The sequence below is a fragment of the Hemicordylus capensis genome, chromosome 3, assembly GCF_027244095.1.
Source record: "Hemicordylus capensis ecotype Gifberg chromosome 3, rHemCap1.1.pri, whole genome shotgun sequence".
In the NCBI taxonomy this organism is placed as follows: domain Eukaryota; kingdom Metazoa; phylum Chordata; class Lepidosauria; order Squamata; family Cordylidae; genus Hemicordylus; species Hemicordylus capensis.
This window is the reverse complement of record NC_069659.1, coordinates 299,527,740-299,548,355: the sequence shown is the minus strand read 5'-3', so window position 1 is coordinate 299,548,355 and position 20,616 is coordinate 299,527,740. Positions and strand designations below refer to the sequence as shown.

Below are 20,616 nucleotides of genomic sequence, written 5' to 3'. Positions count from 1 at the left end.
CGACATCGAGGTGGCTCCTGACATCGAGGTTGACAGCCTCGGAGTCGGTGGACGGAGCGCATCATCATAAAGCGCCGCCCTGAGTCTCAGCGCCCGGTTCTTCAATGTTTGCTTCGAAAACGACAAGCAAATCTTACAACTCGCCGGGTTGTGCTGCTCTCCCAGACATAATAAACAGGATTCATGCATATCCGTTGAAGGTAACCGCATTGCACTCTAAGCAGCGCCTGAAAGTCGTTTTGGGCCTGTCTCTGGCCGACATGGCCTCTGCCATCCCGCTATGGGAATGCTCGTTTTTATGCTTTCTAGTCTTTTGGGTTAATCCAAACTCCAGTCCAATATACAGTCCACTTGTCCTATAACCTGTTCGTCGTCCTACTCCGATCCTTGTCTTTCACCAATAATTCAATTCACTAACTAGCCGAGGAGCCAACAGTCCAAGGTGTTGACGCAATGGCGGTCAAACAGAAACTGAAAGAGACACGCCCCAACTGCCAGGGATGAGGAGAACACGATCTCGTGCAGGGCAGTTAGGGGCGGAGCGAGGAGCTAGCTAATCGATCCGTGAGGTCACTGCGCAGGCGCAGAACCCAATATTATGAATGCAACGGATCACTATCCAGATCAAGTAGTTGCTATGCTTTTACCTATGAAAACCTGAAGTAACAGATGGGGTTCTCAGGCATCTATCAAGCAAGGAGCCAAACACTGTTTTCTAGGGACAGGATAGGGAGCTCTGAAAAAGGAAAATATGCAGCTGCCTTATCCTGAATTACACCATTGGACCATCTAGTTCAGTACCATCTACACTGACTGGCAGAGCTCTCCCAAGGCTTCAGGCAGAAATCTTTCCCAGCCCTACCTAGAGTGAACCTACCTGGGACTTTCCATATGTAAAACATACTTATTTGTTTATTTATTTAAAATATTTATACCCTGCCCCTCCAGTGCATTACTGCTCGGGGTGGCTCATAACAATAAGATAGACACAGATACAATAAAAGTAATAATATTAACTAAAAAAAATTTAAAAGTCAGATTAAAACCACAATTATTAAAGTGACAATTATTAAAACTGAAAATTATAAAAAGCTAAAGAAGCTAAAGAACCTACCAGATATAACAAAATAATAATGGAGCATTAAAAAGCCTCCTTAAAAAGATGTGTTTTAATATGTTTTTCAAAAACACGGAGGGAGGGAGCATGGCAAAGCTCTTCAGGGAGGGCGTTCCAAAGCTGAGGGGCCAACCACCGAAAAGGCCCTGTCTCTAGTCCCTGCCAACCGGTTTCCTGTTAGTGGAGGGGTCATGAGCAGGGCCTGAGAAGATCTGCGGAGGGCCCTGGGAGATTCATATGGGTGAATGCGGTCTAACAGGTACCCTGGCCCCAAGCCATGTAGGGCTTTAAAGGTCAATACCAGCACCTTGAATCTAGCCTGGAAGCGGACCGGTAGCCAATGAAGCTGACGCAGGATGGGTGTAATACTCATGAAGTGACTTGTACCCACGAGCATCCTTGCAGCAGCATTCTGAACCAGCTGAAGCTTCTGAACAGTCTTCAAGGGTAGCCCCACGTACAGCACATTGCAGTAGTCCAGTCTGGATGTTACCAATGCAACAATGATATGATTTATCACTGAACTATGGCCCTTCCCTGCATATCAATACTTCACACAGACTACTTGTATTAACTATTTTCATCACAACTCGGAGGATGTGAAATAAGAGCAACCATGTAGTATCCACACTAGAAGTTGAATGAGTGCCAGGTTGGGGTTGGGGATTCTATTGTATGAGTTGAAGTTTCTGAATCACCTTCAACTACAACCCCAAAGACAGTACAGTACAATAGTCTTATCTACAGGCATGGCAGTGGATGTGATAGACGTGCAATGTATGGTTAGTGCCCAACACCTCCCTTAACAAAATGGCTATAGGAGTTGCAAGCAGTGGGTTGGCAATTATTCTGTCTTACAACTAGATCAATTCTGAGTAAGAGGCAAAGTCACTGAAAGCAAATTATATAATTATGTGACAACTGCAAAAAAAAAAAAAACCCCACAACCAGTATGCATTTCATGAAACTATTTCACACTTACAAATTTATGAAGAACTAACCTCTCTTCTAAAGAAGTTTCTTTCAGCAATGTTGGGCTGAAATGATTCTGCGGGGAAATAATGAACAGCACACATAGAAAGAGCTGATAATCCTTCATCACTGCATTTATTCACATCAGCTCCATTATCGAGAAGAAGGTTGATTATGTCATCCTGATAATTCATCTGCACAAGAAAACTATTTGGGTTATTTTCATACAGAAATTATATCGTTTCTAATTTTTTTTTTTTAAACCAACCTCAAATTGGGACAAGTTTGAGGTCATTCACACAACCAGAAACTGTGACCTACCCAGATATGGGAGCTGTGTGCACTCCCAATTTTCGGTTGTGTGGAAGCAGGGCAGGAGGAAATCCTAGGTAGAAGTGATTGTGTGGAAGCAAGTTAGGAGAAAAACCTGGACAGCTTTTCCTCCTACCTTGCTTCCAAACAATCACTTCTACCCAGGGTTTTCCTCTGACCTTGCTTCCACACAACCAAAATTGGGAGCACACACAGCTCCCAAACCTGGGTAGAACACAGTTTTTTATTGTGGGAATGATGTCTTTGAGTTTGTGAATTTACAGATAAGATTTCTATGAGGTGGCTAACAAATAGTTTATTATTATTATTATTTTGTGTTGCTCAATGGAAGATTTTTTCTTAACTTGCTGCACACCTGCTGTTGAGACATTTATCACTAGTTCTTTCACAGCTACAGAATTAGCAGAGAGGAACATTGTCACAGAAGAGAAGAGAAATTTTAATCTGGCTTCTTTTATCTTAAAACAGCATAACACGCAGTAACAGCTGGAGTCTTACCACAGCAGCAGCAAGGGCAGTATATCCATGGACATCGGCTACGTCTGGGTGGGCCAGGTTGTCCCTCAGAATTTCATAAACTCGGTTATAGTCTCCTTCCGCTGACTTCTTAATCAGCTCCTCAGCAATAAGCTCTCTGGGACCTTTATTTCCAAAACCATTGCGGTAGCCTTCCAGAATCAAATTAACATCCCAGTTCACATCCATCTGACAATGCCTAGAAGTGAGCAAAAAAAACATGAGAGCTAGAAAGACAATACAGTATTTATGTTTTCAGTGGTTCTGGCATCTCAAAAGTTCTCTGTCAACTGAAGAGGACAGTTGTTCCTTTCTTCTCACATATGATCTCTGACCTAGTTCTCACCGAGATGGTAAACCTGTACTATTTCAGGCTGCAGATGCAGGGGGACGGAGAGGGTCATGAATGTTCCTCCATACAAAACAAAACTCGCTACATAGGAAAGCAGAAGACATGGAGAAGGGTTCTAATCTAGCTTTCTCCCCCAACATACAAGTTTTCTACATGGAGAAATTTATTTACTTTTTTTGCTATGAAAGAGCATTCAGTTATTTGAGTTCAGAAGAAGACACATAAGGAGGTTTACAAAATTATGCATGATGTAGACAAGGTGGATAGAGTGAAGTTTTTAAAATAAGGAGGTTTACAAAATTATGCATGATGTAGACAAGGTGGATAGAGTGAAGTTTTTAAAATAAGGAGGTTTACAAAATTATGCATGATGTAGACAAGGTGGATAGAGTGAAGTTTTTCTCCATCTCCTATAATACTGAAATTCAGGCCATCCAATTAAACTGATTAGTTTAATTGGGATGTGAACTAGGGTGACACATCCCACATGTGACTAGGGATGTGCATGAATCATTTCCACAGCGCACAAGGTGATACCTCTTAGCACAAGTAAAGCTAGTCCATACCGGCTCCTCTGCCGCTCTACTGCATTTTGGTTCGGTGCTCAGAAGTCTGCGTGTGGACCTCTGAGCACCGGACTGAGTGTGGACTCAGAAGTCCATGTGCATCCCACCGCCATGCCCAGGCTGTTGGGTGCAGCTCCACAGCCACCCACAGACTTCTGAGCAGCACAGTGCCATACCAAGAAATGTGGTGGAGCAACAGAGGAGCAGGTAAGGACCGGCTTTACTTGTGCGTAAAAGTACCACTCCCTGCCCCGCCAAATCGATTCGTGCACATCACAGACAGAAGAAAGTACTGTTTCATGCAAAGCATAATTAACTAGTGCAATTCACTTCTGGAACTCATATCCACAAGAAGTGGTGATGATCAACAGCTTAGATGGCTTTTAAAAAGGATTAGACAAATTAATAGGAGGCAGGTCTATCAATGGCTATTAGCTGTGATGGCTACATGGAAGCCATCATGTTCAAAAGCAGGATTATTATTAATAATAATTATTATTATTATTAATTTGATTTGTATACCACCCTTCCAAAACAGCTCAGGGTGGTTTACAATTAAAACAAACCACTAAAACAGTAAAGAGCTAAAACAAATTAAAAAACAACATAACAATTAACAATTTAAAAACATTTTAAAACAACAATTAAAAAATTACAGTGATTAAAAACCCCGAAATCTGGTTTTGAATTTTAAAATAATCCAGAAATTAAAACCCCCAAAATTTAGGAAGCTGAGAAAGCTTGGGTGAAAAGATGGGTTTTCAGTAGTTTTTTTGAAAATTGCCAGAGATGGGGAGGATCGTATCTCAGCAGGGAGCACACTCCACAAGCTGAGGGCAGCGACCGAGAAGGCCCGTCTCTGTGTAGCCACCAAACGAGTTGGCGGTAACTGGAGACGGACCTCCTCAGATGACCTCAATGGGCGGTGGGGCTCATAACGAAGAAGACGCTCTCTTAGATACCCAGGGCCAAAGCCGTTTAGGGCTTTGTAAGTTATAACTAGCACTTTGTATTTTGTCCGGAAACCTATTGGCATCCAGTGTAACTCCATCAGTAAAGGAGTAACATGGTCTCTCCGAGATGACCCAGAGACCAACCGGGCTGCCGCATTCTGAACCAATTGAAGTTTCCGGACTACGTACAAAGGCAGCCCCATGTAGAGCGCATTACAAAAGTCAAGTCTGGAGGTCACCAGCAGATGTACCACAGTTTTGAGGCCATTGATCTCGAGAAACAGACGCAGCTGGCGTATCAGCCGGAGCTGATAAAAAGCACCCCAAGCCACTGCCTCAACCTGAGAAACCAGGGAAAGGTGGACCTTTCCCATGGAAAGGTGGAGGTTGGAAAGGAAGCACTCTCAGACTGCGAACCTGTTCCTTTGGGGAAGTGTGACCCCATCTAGAACAGGTAGATCAAAATCATCTCTAGAGTTCTGACCACGCACAATAAGTACCTCCGTATCTGGATTCAGCTTCAGTTTATTCTCCCTCATCCAGCCCATTACTGCTTCCAGGCAGGCATTTAGGGAGGATATGCCAGCTCCTGAAGAAGTTGACATGGAGAAGCAGATCTGGGTGTCATCAGCATACTGGTAACACCCGGCTCCAAATCCCCTGATGATCTCTCCCAGAAGTTTCATGCAGATGTTAAAAAGCATTGGAGAAAGTACAGAGCCTTGAGGGACACCATACTTAAGCTCAGATTTTGAAGAGCAACAGTCTCCAATCGACACCATCTGGAATCTATCCGAGAGGTAGGAGCGGAACCACTGTAAAACAGTGCTTCCCACCCCCAACATCCTCAGACATTCCAGAAGGATACTATGCTCAATAGTATCGAAAGCCACCGAGAGGTCCAAAAAGACCAACAGAGTCACTCTTCCTCTGTCCATTGCCAATTGGAGATCATCCATCAGGCCGACCAAGGCAGTCTCCACTCCATAGCCTGCCCAAAAACCAGTTTGAAATGGGTCTAGATAATCAATTTCCCCCAAGACCGTCTGGAGCTGAGAGGCCACCACCCTCTCAATTACCTTGCCCAGCCATGGGAGGTTGGAAACAGGCCTATAATTGCTCAACTCTGAGGGATCTAATGCAGGCTTCTTTAGAAGAGGTCTAATGATTGCCTTCTTAAGACAAGGAGGCATCCTGCCCTCCCTCAGAGAAGCATTCATGATTCCCACCAGGCTGTTTACAACAACCTCCCTGTTAGATCGAACAAGCAATGTTGACAAGGGTCAAGAGAACAAGTGGTAGGCCTCACCGCTCCAAGCAGCTTGTCCACATCCTCAGAAGTCACAAACTGAAATTGATCCAGTTGAATCGTATAAAAGGAGTCGTTTGGCACCTCCAGCTCAGACATCAAATTAATTGTGGAGTCTCCATCTAGGTCGGCCTGAATCCGAGAGATGTTATCTGCGAAAAACTCTTTAAACACATCACAGCGGGTAACTGATGCTTCCAAATTCTGGTTCAAGGGAGGGGGGGCAGATACTAATCCCCTCACAACCCTGAACAACTCCGCTGGACGTGAACTCGCAGAGGCAATACGGGCAGAAAAGAACTGCCTCTTTGCCGCATGTATTGCCTGAGCATAGATCTTTAGATGTGTTCTATGTCGCAATCTGTCAGATTCGAGTCGAGTCTTCCTCCACTTGCACTCCAGTCGCCTACCTTGCCGTTTCAGCCCCCGTAGATCTTCCGTATACCAAGGGGCCAAATTTGAAGCAGGTTGGAGGGGACGCTTGGGAGCAATCGTGTCTACTGCCCTGGTGAGCAAGTTGTTGCAATTCTCAACCAGGGCATCAACAGGATCACCAGCAAAGCCAACATTAAATCCCTCCAAGGCTTCTTGGAATCTTAATGGATCCAAGGATGCCACTGAATATCAGCTACTGGGGAGCAGTTGCTGGAGAATGCTAATGCCCTCAAGCCATTTTTGTGGATTTCCCAGAGGCATCTAGCTAGCCACTGTGGAAAGCAGGACAATGGACTAGATGGACCTTTGGTCTGATCCAACAGAACTTTTAAGTTTAGACTACAATGGGTGGCTTAAGTGGCACAACTCAGAAGCAGGTTTACCATCTCAGTGAGAAGCAGACCTCTCTTCCTGCTTTCTTGCAACATCTGCAGAATGGCAATGGTTCTAAGTAGCTGAACAAAGGGAGACAGAGTCACACTGAAACAAAAAGATCAGGAATTCCAACTTCCAGATTCCAACTCTTCACCTGCAAACATCTCTTTCCACATTCATCCTTCAAATCTCCCCAAACCAATGACTACAGGAGGAAGAGAAATGTTTGAAAACTGTAGAGATAGGGGAATTCACCCAGGGCTAATGGCTGTGAATTCCAAAACTACAAGATTTTAAATAACAGTGTCCAAAGGATGATCTAGAATTGACTGACAAGTAGAACTGCCACATGGGTGAAGAAAATGGAACCAACCATGACAGAACACTTGGCATTGGTTAGGCAAGTGTTTTCTAAGGCCTCCTTGTAATTCAGCAACAGATAAAAGGACAGACAGGGACATATAGTGTGAGCTTTTTAAAAAAAACAAACACCAATATGCTGAACTGCAGTGAACTGTTAGATGGAATAGCCGTACTTCAGCAAGACAATGCTTCTGTGCATCGAACACAATCTATTTACAGCCAGCCAATCATCCACTCCATCCCCAGCGTCAATGCTTACCTATATTTATAGATGTGTCTTTGCATTTTGACCATGAAAGGGGTTATATTAATAATGGGCCATTGTTTTTCATAATACACTCGTTTCTTTTTCTTAAAATACTGGAAATCAAACTCTTTCAAGAAGGAGCGAGTAAGAGGAAGATGATCTGCATCAATTGAGTATATGTACATTTTTTCAGGCAACGTGTAGCTGTCATCATTTAAGATAAGGCGTTTGTAGTCGTAGAAAAATGGGTCTTTCTCCTCATTCAGATCCCACTTGGTAGTGCTTTCCTCTGAAATATACTCTCTACTAGATTCCGCATCAAAATAAATACTGAGCTCTGAGAAATCCGAAAGAGTAAAATACCCAGGTATTTCAGTACACAGTTTAATTATATTATTTCGATGCCACAAGCCAACATCTTGACTGCCATCTGGATGATTTTCAATTCCTGGTCCAAATCGTTCATCACCCTTGTAAAGGCCCTTCGGGGTGGGGGATTAAAAAAATTACAGACAATGTGAGATCAAGAAGCAAGAACACAATTTAACTCAGTTTGCAAATTAGGGCTGCAGTCATACGTACACTTACCTGGAAGCAAATGCACTGAACACAATAGGATTCACTTCTGAGTAAACATCCATAGCATGGCTCTCATTTTGTCAAAACACAGTTAGTAATATGATCACTATCAATACTTGAAAACATCATGATTATTTTACCAGCACAATTTGCTCTGATTTATATTACTAACCCTGAATGTTTGTGACTAGCAATGCTTGAAACCAAAAGGGCCAAGATAAAGTAGAACCAATTGTAGTGCAGAAGTGTAGAGAATGAGCTTATATCTAATTTCAGTTACAATTTTACACTAAATTAATTTTATGTTAATGGAGCTCAAATAAAGCAACCCTGGGCTCCTCTGGTAGGCCTAAGATAGCCTAAGTTGGAGCTATTCCAGGAGGTAGGGTATACATCAAAATGAATGAATGAATTTGAAAATATAATCAATGCAATAAAACTCACTAGTATTTTTGTGTTTCATACTTTTCATTCTAACATACCTAAAATACTAGAACATAAATACTTAGAATGCTTAGTTCCAAAGAAATTAAAAACTAAAAAATTGCTGGGAAAAGAAGGGGGCAGAAGCATTATTTGGGGGAAAAATGAGATTGAGTTACAGACTGAGTTACATCTCAAAAGTGGCACAGTGGGGAAATGTTTGACTAATAAGCAGAAAGTTGCCGGTTTGAATCCCCATTGGTACTATATTGGACAGCAGCGATATAGGAAGATGCTGAAAGGCATCATCTCAGACTGTGTGGGAGGAGGCAATGGTAAACCCCTCCTGTATTCTACCAAAGAAAACCACAGGGCTCTGTGGGTGCCAGGAGTCGGCACACTTTACCTTTACATCCCAAATAGAACAATATATTTAAACAAAGCAAAACAAAGAAAGATCTATGAAATAGGCTAGTGCCCAATGTATTCCAAGCATTTGTTTTCTTTCTGAGAAGCAGTCTGTCTGTAAAAAGTAAAAAATGCCTTCCAATACAATTAATTGCTTCTGAAAAAGAATAGAAGTACTCTGAGGATGTGCAGATATACAGCATATATACACACAGCAATGAATCCACTGTGAAAGCACACTCACTGCTTGTGGGACACACATACCACCCCCTTCCCCAGGTTAATCAAACTCAAAGTTAATCAAACTCAAAGGAAACCTTTTATTTGAATTTCTGGTTTAAAGAAATATGCATAGCACATTCTGGCAATCAGGAAACTGCCTCTACCACCTTCCCCAGGAAGATTTTCAAAAGTAAAATAAATAAATAATCAGACTTTCCTTTGGCTGAATATTTTTAAATGTATGCAGATCAACGCAAGACACCAGTCGAACAAAAACTAGCAGACAGACTACTTGAAGGCATGGAGCAGGTGGGGTGGAAGGGAGAGAGCTCAAAGAGAAAAACAGGATTTGATGCACGGGCTACACAAGTGTTAATGAAGAAACAAAACTCTGGCAGCTCAGGTCAGGGGAGGAAGAGCATGGTCCACAGCAGAGAAACCTGCACCCACTCCTGTTTCTAGATCCATCTTGGGCATGCACCCAAACAGTGATCAGAAGTCTTAGTCTACATTAGTTCTTCATAAGCTGCCTAGCAGTGCTTTAAGGGTTGCCCAGCCTAACAGTTTTAGCTGTTTGTTTTTTTACATTTAAAACTGCACAATCTGCACCACAGGGAACAGCCAGAACCTGGCATTTCTTGCTTTCATATCCCTGCTGCCCCATTGTTGTCATTTAATTCTGTGCAAAATTGGCTGCATTTCTCCACTTGTGTATGTGCAATGTTGTTCTTAGCGCTGAGCAAATTACATGACAATTCTAAAATATTTTATATAATTATATTTTAAACAAACTTATTTGTACTAAATCTAAATTAGTCATGGAAAATGTAAACAGAAGTGGATTCTGCAATTATCTGTTGAATCACCTCATTAAGAAATCACTATTACCATTACACTGTCATATTTCATTCTAATTACCTGATATATTCTTCCATCCTCAAATTCCATGGTACCATAGCCTTCTTTACGGCTAAGATAAAACGATCCTGTAAATTTAGAGCCTTCGGGCCAAAAGTAAGCTCCTTTGCCATGACGATGGTCTTTATAGAACTGCCCCACATATCTCTGCATTACAGGAGAAAGAAAGAAATTACACAAATGCTAAGATACAAATGCATAAGCCAAAATAACTCTTAAGTACAATGGGGAAAAGAAAGATCTAGACCAGTGGCTCCCAACCTGGGAGCTTCCAGATGCTGATGAACTACAACTCCCATCAGCCCCAGCTACTATTTATTGTGACTGGGGATGATGAGAGTTGTAGTTCAGCAAAAACTGTCCCCAAGCTGGGAACCCCTAATCTCCACTGTTTGTGGCCAGCATGGTGTAGTGGTTAGAGTGCTGGACTAGGACCGGGGAGGAGAAACCTAAGTATGTAGTACACTGCTCTGGACTCCTTGGAGGAAGAGCGGGATATAAATGTAAATAAAAATAATAATAATAATTTTACTTGTGAAAGGATGTAGTCCAGCAACTGTAAGACAGCAACATATAGCAAAATGTTCATAGCTACAGATAATTCCCTCTCCAAGAACAGGTTGCATGGCTCATTCAAGTATTTAAAAAACTCATTTAAAAACTCTCAAAGCAGTCTATATAGCAAAAGATATAATGTGGAATTTTGTTTCCTATCATATTTATACCAGAATTATCCCCAACCAAAATGTGATTTAGCACAATGAAACACAATGCAGCAAAAATTTGCAGAAGTTCGTGTCCAGCAGAGTCAAATGTACATACATCCAATTTATAGTTACTGTGAAATAAGAGTGAAAGAGAATCTGAGTGTGGGCCGGGAGGAGAGTGCAAGAATCTGAGGCACAGATGAATAGCCAAACCATGGTTTAGTGGCTTAGCCTAATGTCTGAACTGGGCCAATACTGAATACCAAGATGCCCTTAGGTTAAGTTATATATACAGTAAAATCTGCACACATTTCAAATCTGCACACATTTCTGAAAGCATGCAAGCCCAAATAAGCTCATGATTTCTGGGATTTCTAAAATATTGCCAAGATCCAGTGTACCCCTATGAGGCATTCCATGCTCACACAAGGAATTGTCAGCATCTGCCTCCAGGCAGCAGCACCACTTTACCCCCTGAAAAGTCTCTTCTCTGAAGGTCAGGAACCGAGGGGAGCATCAGTTATGAGAAACTGCTGGCAGAAGTAAAAATCAGTCACACACGTGTGTGCATGTGTGACCGATTAAAGTCTTTGTCTCAAGAGCATGTTCACATGAGGGGAAGAAAAATGCTGAATCATCCCTGCTGAGCTTTCTGGCAAGGCCCCTCCTAAAGCCTTCCAGATTTTTTGGTAGGTTCTAAAGGCTGTCACCACCACCTGCTTATCGACAGAGCTTTAACACCCCCTGGGCTTAGGGTGGAATCACAGGGAAACACTTTCTTTTGCTATTGGAAAAGCGCAACAATCTTCCACGTGTATGCCTGCACGTGGTGAGAAAACTGATAGCTGTTGACCACTTGAGGCATGTTTCTACCAGAGTAAAACCCCCTTTCAATCCCACCTTTCTCCCAAGTTAAAAAACCATGTAAAGAAAAGAACAAAAAGAAAAACAGTTTTATTCAAATGCTACAGACTGCTTCCTTCTGAGACTTTCACAGCTTTTCATTACAGGTAAAAATACTCAGTATGTTACAAGAATACTTCAAAAAGCACCCCAAATGATGTTGGGGCAGCACACTTTAAAAATCATGGTTACCCAGTTGCTTACAGAGTCTTTTGCAATGCCTTGACTGGATGGGCAAAGGCTAGTGTTTCTTTGTTTAGTTACGTTACAGGTAAACAATAACAGACCAGTATCAGGAATACACAAAACACACACCAAAGAAACTAAAACTTTTCCCTAGACTAACTCCCAAAGCCAAAGCCCTGGCTTCCTTATCTTGAATTCACCAAGCTCAGGTTAAGAATCCAAGCTTTCCAGGACCTGCATAGCCATTTTTCTGCAGTCAATCTCCATCGCCACATGTCCTCCTCTGCTCTTCTCTAACAAAGTATTCCCTTCGTCCTCCCAACAGGTCTCTCGGCCTCACCCACCTGGTGTACTGATTGGCTGAGCCCTGGAGTTCACCAGCCTGTCAGTCAAGACAGGGTTCATTTCTGGTTAATGCCTTAGGGGGAAGGGTGGCTGTAAAAAGCATAACAGCACGCACACACACACACACACAAGTATCTGCTGGCCTTTCTGGAGTCTAGTCCTCTACCCGATGTCTCCACATACAGGCAAATAAAGCAACAGAAAATTTTCTCAGAGAAAGTTAACAGGGAACAAGAGAAAAACAAGGGCAAATTACAACAGACTGCAAATATCTGCCACAGTTCCCCTCACAAAGAGGAGAAAGAAATTAAGAGAGGATTTAACTAATTTTTTCAACAGGGTTGAACATAGTACCATTCATTTGCAAGTCAAGGAGGCTTATTCCACTTGGCTTCATCCAGGGGAAATGACTGCACAGAAACATACTGAGAATTACAATATTTAATAAAAACTGAATATATAGAGGATACAGTTCAAACAAAGCTAGTAAACCTGTTCAATCCAGGATTTACAGTCTTGGATAATTTCATTAATATTAGATTTATTACTGCAAATTACTTTCATGGCAATGAGAAAAAGTTGATAAGAACTCATGTCCACTATTACAGAGATGTAATTATTAAATTCTGTTCTAGTAAACATTAACCATAAACAAAGTAGTAGGAGTAATCTTAGTTGTAAGAAGAACATGCAGAATATGCACAATTATATTTGAAATACCAGACCTGAACTATTTACTTATCTGCACATTTGCAACTACCATTCACAGAACAGACAGTTTTTTCTACAAAAAAGAAATATCCCTCTCAGTCCAATCCAGCAAGGACAAACCATGCACAGAAACTGTTTTTTATATGCATAATACTCTTCTTGGTGTGATTCACCACATGCAAAAGCATTCTTGAGGAGGAAAGGAAGGGGATTCTAGCACCAGGGATGCACACTATGCTTTTGAACAACACACAAATGACCAAACAAGCAATCAGCACTGACAGCATCAAATACTTGTAGGTGAACTGCATTTGGACACCTCTTCCTCCAGCACTGATAAATAGAACAGTCAGCAGTGATCTTCAGAGGAAACAGGGAATTTCTAGATCGGGAACAAGAGCTACCCATTGACTTAAGTTTTGTCTATTCCACATCTAGGGATAGAGATGAGTTATATTGTAAAATTACCATATGTAATAACATATATATATATATATATTCCCAGATTCCTGCGCCTACATCTGGCTACACAAAACCAACTCAATTAAGATGGCCTTGCAGTGCTTTCTGAAAATGCTCAAGGTCAGACTTTAGTGAATCTCTAGGGGAAACCTTCAAGAATGCCTCTCCAAGAACCCCTGCTGTCTAGACTCTAAGAAAGGAGAGCTGGTCCTGTCGTAGCAAGCATGATTTGTAGGGATGTGCCCGAAACGTTTCAGAGGCCATTATGAAGGCCTCCGAAACATTTCGGCACTGGAGGCGTTTCAGCGTTTCGTTGCTGATGGGGGGTAGAGCTTTAAGGGCAGGGGAGGGTGTACTCACCCCTCCCACCGCATTTCCCCCGCCGGCGTGCTGTCATTTTGAAGCCCCTCAGGGCGGCAGCGTTCCTCCCTGCCGCCCCGTTTCCCCCATCGGCCAGAAGTGGCCGGAAGTCGCGAGCGTGGGTGCGCGCGATGGGCGCACGCACGCTCATGACTTCCGGCCACTTCCGGCCGACGGGGGAAACAGCCCCAAGGGGCTTCAAAATGACAGCGCGCCGGCGGGGGAAATGTGGCGGGAGCGGTGAGTACACCCTCCCCCGCCCTTAAAGCGCTACCCCCCGTTGGCAACGAAGATCTTTGTGCACATCCCTAATGACTTGTCCTCCTCGCTAAGCAGGATCTGCTCTGTTTGCATTTGAATGGGAGACCACATGTGAGAACTGTAAGATTTTCCCCTTAGGGGATGGAGCTGCTCTGGGAAGAGCAGAAGGTTTCAAGTTCCCTCCCTGGCTTCAAGATAGGGCTGAGAGAGATTCCTGCCTTCAGCCTTGGAGAAGCCACTGCCAGTTTGTGTAGACAATACTGAGCTATATAGACCAATGGTCTGACTCAGTATATGGCAGCTTCCTATGTTCCTAGCTTGGTATCATATGGAATCGGCTAGCGGGCATTCTCAGCTGCTCTGACAGATTGTGATAAGGCACAAAGTGGAATACACTAGAGCTGAATTCTCAGCACTTCAGACAGATTATAATAAAGGAAGATGCACTTCTATGGTATGTCTTCTTCCTATTTCATACAAACATATGCATATATGCAAACATACATTTCTCACCATTTTCATACATGTAGAAATACATGTAGACTGGTAGCTGGAAAGGAAAATAACTGGTATTTTAATGTTACAGAACTTCTACAAGAGACTTCTGGATACACAGAAGGGATTACTAAATCTATGAAAATATGACATCTCCCGCATGTGGACAAGTCAGGAAACGAGTCTCCTGGGAGCCTCAAAACCAGAAGGCATTGCTATATAACTCCTAAATACTTAATGCAGCTCCTAAGTGGCATTAAGTGACAAAAGTTTGGGCAGTATATAAATTTGATAGATAAATAAATAAATAAAACACATGCAGCACTGGGGGGAACGCCAACAGTCTGGTTATATGCACGTTTACTCAGAAATAAGGTCTACTGTATTCATAACAGGGCTTACTCCCAAATAAGTGTGCCTAAGATTGCAGTCTCAGCTACACATTGATGGTCCAGGTTGTTGTTTTTCAAGCACCCTGCTGCACCAAACATATGAAGCATGACATGTCAGAGAGGCCAGCATTAAAAATAAGTAGAACTATCTCAAGTGGCTTAGGACTAACTAGGGCCCAAATCAGACGACAAACGAAACTGTGGGTAGGCTTACCTGAGGTTAACCTTGGAAGCCAAGAATCATGCGCGGGCCGGGCTGTGAGGAGACATGCAAACTTTCTCCCCCATGGTCTGCGGCTGCACATTTTCTCTGGTGTCACATGGCAAGAACTCCCTAGCATCTGTGGCTGCATACACTCTCTCTGTGCAATCCTGCATGCCACCAAAAATTGTTTCTGGCTGCCCTACTGCTGCTTATTCCAACATCCATTCCTTCACCCATCCATCCAGATTCCCAATCCATCTCATCCATTTGTTGTTCATCTGTCTGTCTTTGCTTCATATGCTCCTCCTGTGTGGTTGCTGCCTGCCCCTGCCTACCTGCCAGCTCGCCGTGTGTTGCTGTTGCTGCCTGCTTGTGTTAAGAGACCAAGGTGAGAATGGAAACAATATAAGCAGCTTGTAAGGGGGCGGAGGGTAGGGAGAGTTGCTTAGATCCCACTCAGGCTGAATCAAGAAGGTTGAACTCTGAATGCACATGCGTGCACACACTGCCTCCCTGTACTGCCACCCTGAGCAAAACTCATTCTGCACACACATGAAAAAAATTAGAGGGAACACTGAAGGGAGAGTTGTTTAGATCCTGCTCAGGTCGAATTCAATTCTGGAATGAAAGGTACGCAAATGTGTAGAAGTGTGTGTGTGTGTGTGTGTGTGTGTGTGTGTATGTTTTACGTATAGTGTATATTATACTGAAATGTTAAGGAGGCCCCACACATGCTGATTCGCCCCCAGCCCTGCGTGCCCCCCTAGGGACAGCCCTAGTATACATAGGGACACCTCAATGGCACAATTTGTAATGATATCCTCCACCTCAATTCAAAAAGGCAGACGTTGTGTTTAAGGCACAAGTGAGACTATCTAACTAATTTGAACCAAATTTGCTACAGTTGAATGTGAGTGAAACATAAATTCACTTCAGTGGTGTAGTTTGTAATGATGTCATCCACCCCGATTCAAGATGGTGGACACATGAATGTTTGAGGCACAAGAGGGCTAATTTGTGAATCGCCTAAGCAATTAGAACCAAATTTGGAACAGTAGTAGGGACACATAGGGACTCCTCAGTGGCATAGTTTGTAATGATGTTATCCATCCCCATTCAAGATGGTGGACATGTGAACATTTAAGGCTGACGTGGGATACTTTGTGAGGACAGTAATTATCAATTAAGATCATAGTACAATTATAGTATGAATCTGTACGATCCCCACGGCACGTTAAGGTCAACTAAGGAGGTCCGTCTTCAGTTACCACCAACACATCTGGTGGTGACTCAGAGGAGGGCCTTCTCTGTAGTTGCTCCTGGGCTGTGGAATGCACTCCTGGCAAAAATCCATAATCTGAGTTCATTATTGGCCTTCAGAAGAGCTCTTAAGACTTATCTGTTTGGCCTGGCCTTCCAGGGTGTTTAAACTGTTTTAAACTGTAAAGATTCAGCCTCTTTTTCCAAGGTTTTACAAACTCTTTTAATTGTTTTAATAATGGTTATGTTGTTTTTACAGTTTTCTATTTTAATAGTTAATTGATTTTAGTTTTTGTTTTAATGTCAACCACCCTGAGCCATTGTTGGAAGGGCGATATAGATATGAAATGAAATCAAATAAAAAAAATCAAGCAGTCAATCAAACAACAAACAAGCAAACAAACAAACAAACAGCTAAAGGAAAGTAGGCAAATTAGTTCTTACCAGAACAACTTGTTTTTCCTTATGGAAACCATACATCATTTTAGACATATAAATTTTTAAACAAACTTTACAAAGGGCTTCACAAATGAACACATAACAGGGTTTGTTTCCTTGCTATTCTTATTATGCACAACAGTGGCAAAGTTTTTGGATAAAAGACATGAGAAATTTTTAAATATAAAGCTGGTTTACCTCACCACTGTCCCACAAAAATTCTCCATATCCAAGTTTTAGATCTAATGCAAATTCTCCTCTATAGCTGGAACCATCTGGCCACTCTTGCACACCAATTGAAAGTTCTAGCCTGTTATTGTTCAGGTCACCTTCTTGCTGTTCACAACTTTCTTCCTCATAATCTTCAGTCTCTTCATCACCTTCATAGCCACGAATAGAGCCTGGCTGAATATCCGTTTCAGTTTCTTCTATTTCTTCTTCTCCTCGGAGAAACTTACTGTCTTTTGGGATGCCATCTTTTGATTTGTCCTTGATCCCTCTGAAATCATAAAATTGAGTCACCAACATTATTTACAAATTAAGGTCATATCACACTGCACTTCTAAATATGTATTGGAAAGTCAGGAATGCCTTTATTCTGGCGATCAGACATGTTAATTTATTGTATGCTCTGCCTTTTAGATGTTTATTAAAAACATTTTCTTTTCAACTCGATTTTATTGTCTGATCTGCAGCTTTTAGGACTACTCTGGCTTTTAATTGTTATGATTTTTACTGAATGTATAGTTCAAGTTTCATCTTCGTATTCCTATGTTGTTTTAATCTTATATCGGCCACTTTGAATGTTTTTAACAAAAAACTGGAGGCAGAAACCCACTTTTTTGGTGGGGGGGGGAAGTACTGCTGATTTCAAAGTAATTTATGTGGAAGTAAGTATACTGAAGGCTCTTCTGGTCAAAGGATGCCAAGCACTCTCAAGCTGTTCAAGGACTATACCAATCCCCATGCAACATTACTAAGGAGATCAGCACAGGGGCACAGTCCAAAACAACTGATGCACAAAATCCCTATGCAATCTGGTATCCCTTTCTTGCAATAGTCTCCCAAGCCTGATTTAATAGTAATATAGCAGTGGTAGAGAAAAAGGTACTATCTGGACAAGCCTTTAGGATTCCAGAATCAGAAGAACTATCCCCCGCACTATTTCAAATAACAACTTCATATATTACTAAGAATCTAACTGAGAAAGCTCATCAACAAAGGACACCAACCAGCGGAAGAGAAGAGAGAAGTCACCTTCCTAAATTCCTAAAAACAATTCTCAGATTAGTTTACATATTATTGCAGCCATTAATATCATATGATTAGGGACACAAAGTTCCAAAGTTCACTTAACTCAAAATTCTGCAACTGTGCAAACTTAAAACAGGTTTACTCAGAAGTAAGTCCCATTGGGCTCAATGGTAATTACTCTGTAGTAATCTACACATCCAAAGCTATACATGCTTCTACAGAAGTATCAAATTTGCACTCAACCAACCCTCATACTCAAGTGTGCATAAACGTTCACCCCACACATGAAAAAAGGTATCACAAGCCTGACAACCAACTTTACTTGGGCAATATCATCTGCCACAGAAGTCAGATAAAAATATGCCTAAATACTAAAAGACATACACACGGAAATAGACACGTATGACATCCTATCTATCCATTCATCCAATATATATTTCAACAGATTAATCAGGCCGGTAAGATAAATCAGTCCACTTGCAAGGGGTAAAATAAGTGGCACACAACATGGGAATTTATTGAAGGTCCTCAATACATTATGTAACATGCTCAAGCTTCATGGTTCTTCACCATGACTTTCAGCTTGTCCACAGTCAGCAACTACTGGGAAACTCAGGCTGTGCACAGGTGCACTCCATATCTCTGAAACCCTACTACACTCCTGATTACTATTCTAAGCATGAGCTGGGGGTGAAGGTATCTGCCCTAAGGGCAACAGCAATAAGAAAACTGTGCTTTTTCTGCACATCACTCAGAACAACTGCTAGTGCTAATTACGTGTGTGTGTACACACAGTGTACATACTACATACTAGTATATACATGTTTCACTTCTGTCAACACACATACACTCACCAGGTACATACTCAACCAGGCTGTATCTGTATCTATGAGAAAATTCATCTACAGAAGCCTAATAAATAAATAAAAATAAAATATAAATACTATACATCACCCATTATGCTCAAGGCATATTCACACATTAACGTTCAACACTTGTACCCTATTTATCTGTAACCAAGACTGGGTTTTTAGCAGTACATTTCCTTTCTGTACTCTGTATCTGAGGAGCCTGCACAAAGATTCACTTTTTAAATGAACAGAGTGTTTAATACTTGCTTCCCCCGCAAACACAAAGTAATTTTATATTTGGATGTAACTAAGAGTTTGTTCAGAAACGACTCCATTCTCTCCTTCCCCTCCCTCTTCCCACCAAACGCTCTACAGAACCCTACTGGGACAAACTGCTAAACAGCAAAACATAAAAAGATAATGGCGAGACTACAACACCAGGGGCACAGCCATTCACAGAAAAATCATGCACATGAGTGCAGGCACCCGTCTGCACATATAACGCAATGTCTGCACAGGGCGGCAACAACACTATCACAAATCCCTCCTAGTCTCCACACGCCCACCAATGTGCCAAAGCGATAGCATCACCGTCACACATGCTTCCGGCGTATGTCTCTATCCAGATCAGTTTCAGCGTTCACACACATGCAACCGAGAAGAGCCAGTGTGGCTCAGCTGGGCTTCCGCCAGAGGGCCCCAGAGGACAGGGATCGCCTTCCCAGCAGTGAGCAGAACTGGCCGCCGGGGCAAGAGCCGCTCGCTCCGAGAGGGAAAATACCCACCCAAGGGCGGCAGCCTGGACAGCCTCCATTCGGCTCGGACCCCAAAGTTAGAGAAAACTCTGCCCCAACTCCGGGGGCTTCACCGCCGGCCTACAGCCGCAATAAGAGAGACGAGGGAGGACGTAACAAACGACAATCGCGTAAGGCAGACGGGAACGCTGCGGATCCTTCGTGGAGGGGGTGGCAGCCACGGCCAGGCGCAACAATTCCCGCTACGCCTCTTCTCCAGCTCCTGCCTAGGCGGCGCCGCATCTGAGTTTCCATAGAAACCGGGTTTCGCGAAGGGCGGAGCGCCGCCTGCTTTGGCCCCACCCCGCTGCTCGCTTAAGTTAGTCGCCGCTCTTCGCTGCTCTCTCGCGGGCGGCCAAGTCATTTCTCTTCCCAGGAAAGTTCTGTTAGGTCTCCTCCTCTACACACGCTTCTTCTGACCCACAGTGTGCCCCCCGCCGCCCCTCTCCCCACACACGAATGGTTAATAATGGTTAGCTTCAGGATTTCTCGCCCTTCATTCCGCCCCTAAAGTTGACAGTAGCCTCTTCTAACTTGCAGGCTGGGATAGCAGGGGCGGGCGTGGGGGGGAGAGACGTCGATAGCTTCATACCGCTTTCATTTTGCCCTCTCCGCTGGAACCCATCTCTTGCTCGTCCTCAGTCTACCATGGGCAAATAGGATGTCATGTTACTGTCTGCAAGAAGGAACTGGCAGTTACCAGGCAAAAGTGAAGAAGACTTTGGGGATTTGTGTTTTGTTTTTAATGTTTGGAAGTATACGGGAATTAATGACAGAGAAGCACCACTGGAATTATTATTTTAAACTGCATCCAATCTTTTAAGTAATATCTTCCCAAGGTGATCACCATAACCAGAGGTCATTGTTATTACTGTTGTTGTTTTGTGTTGTTGTTTGTTATTAT

At 42.7% G+C, this 20,616-nt stretch overlaps 1 protein-coding gene across 2 annotated transcripts in view; it reads right to left on the bottom strand.

The window, feature by feature from the left end:
• Positions 1-19,951, bottom strand: part of ANKMY1 (ankyrin repeat and MYND domain containing 1) — a 73,142-nt gene extending 53,191 nt beyond the window's left edge. The window contains exons 1-6 of one of the 2 annotated variants that reach the window (XM_053305189.1): positions 19,704-19,951; positions 17,012-17,312; positions 10,089-10,235; positions 7,551-8,020; positions 2,921-3,137; positions 2,119-2,283 (exon numbers count right to left, since the gene is read on the bottom strand). In XM_053305189.1, the coding sequence (XP_053161164.1) occupies positions 2,119-2,283; positions 2,921-3,137; positions 7,551-8,020; positions 10,089-10,235; positions 17,012-17,312; positions 19,704-19,732 (1,329 nt within the window). In that variant the 5' untranslated portion in view covers positions 19,733-19,951. The remainder of the gene's footprint in view (positions 1-2,118; positions 2,284-2,920; positions 3,138-7,550; positions 8,021-10,088; positions 10,236-17,011; positions 17,313-19,703) is intronic. The other variant, XM_053305190.1, reaches the window with a different exon arrangement.
• Between the last annotated feature and the right edge of the window lie 665 nt (positions 19,952-20,616).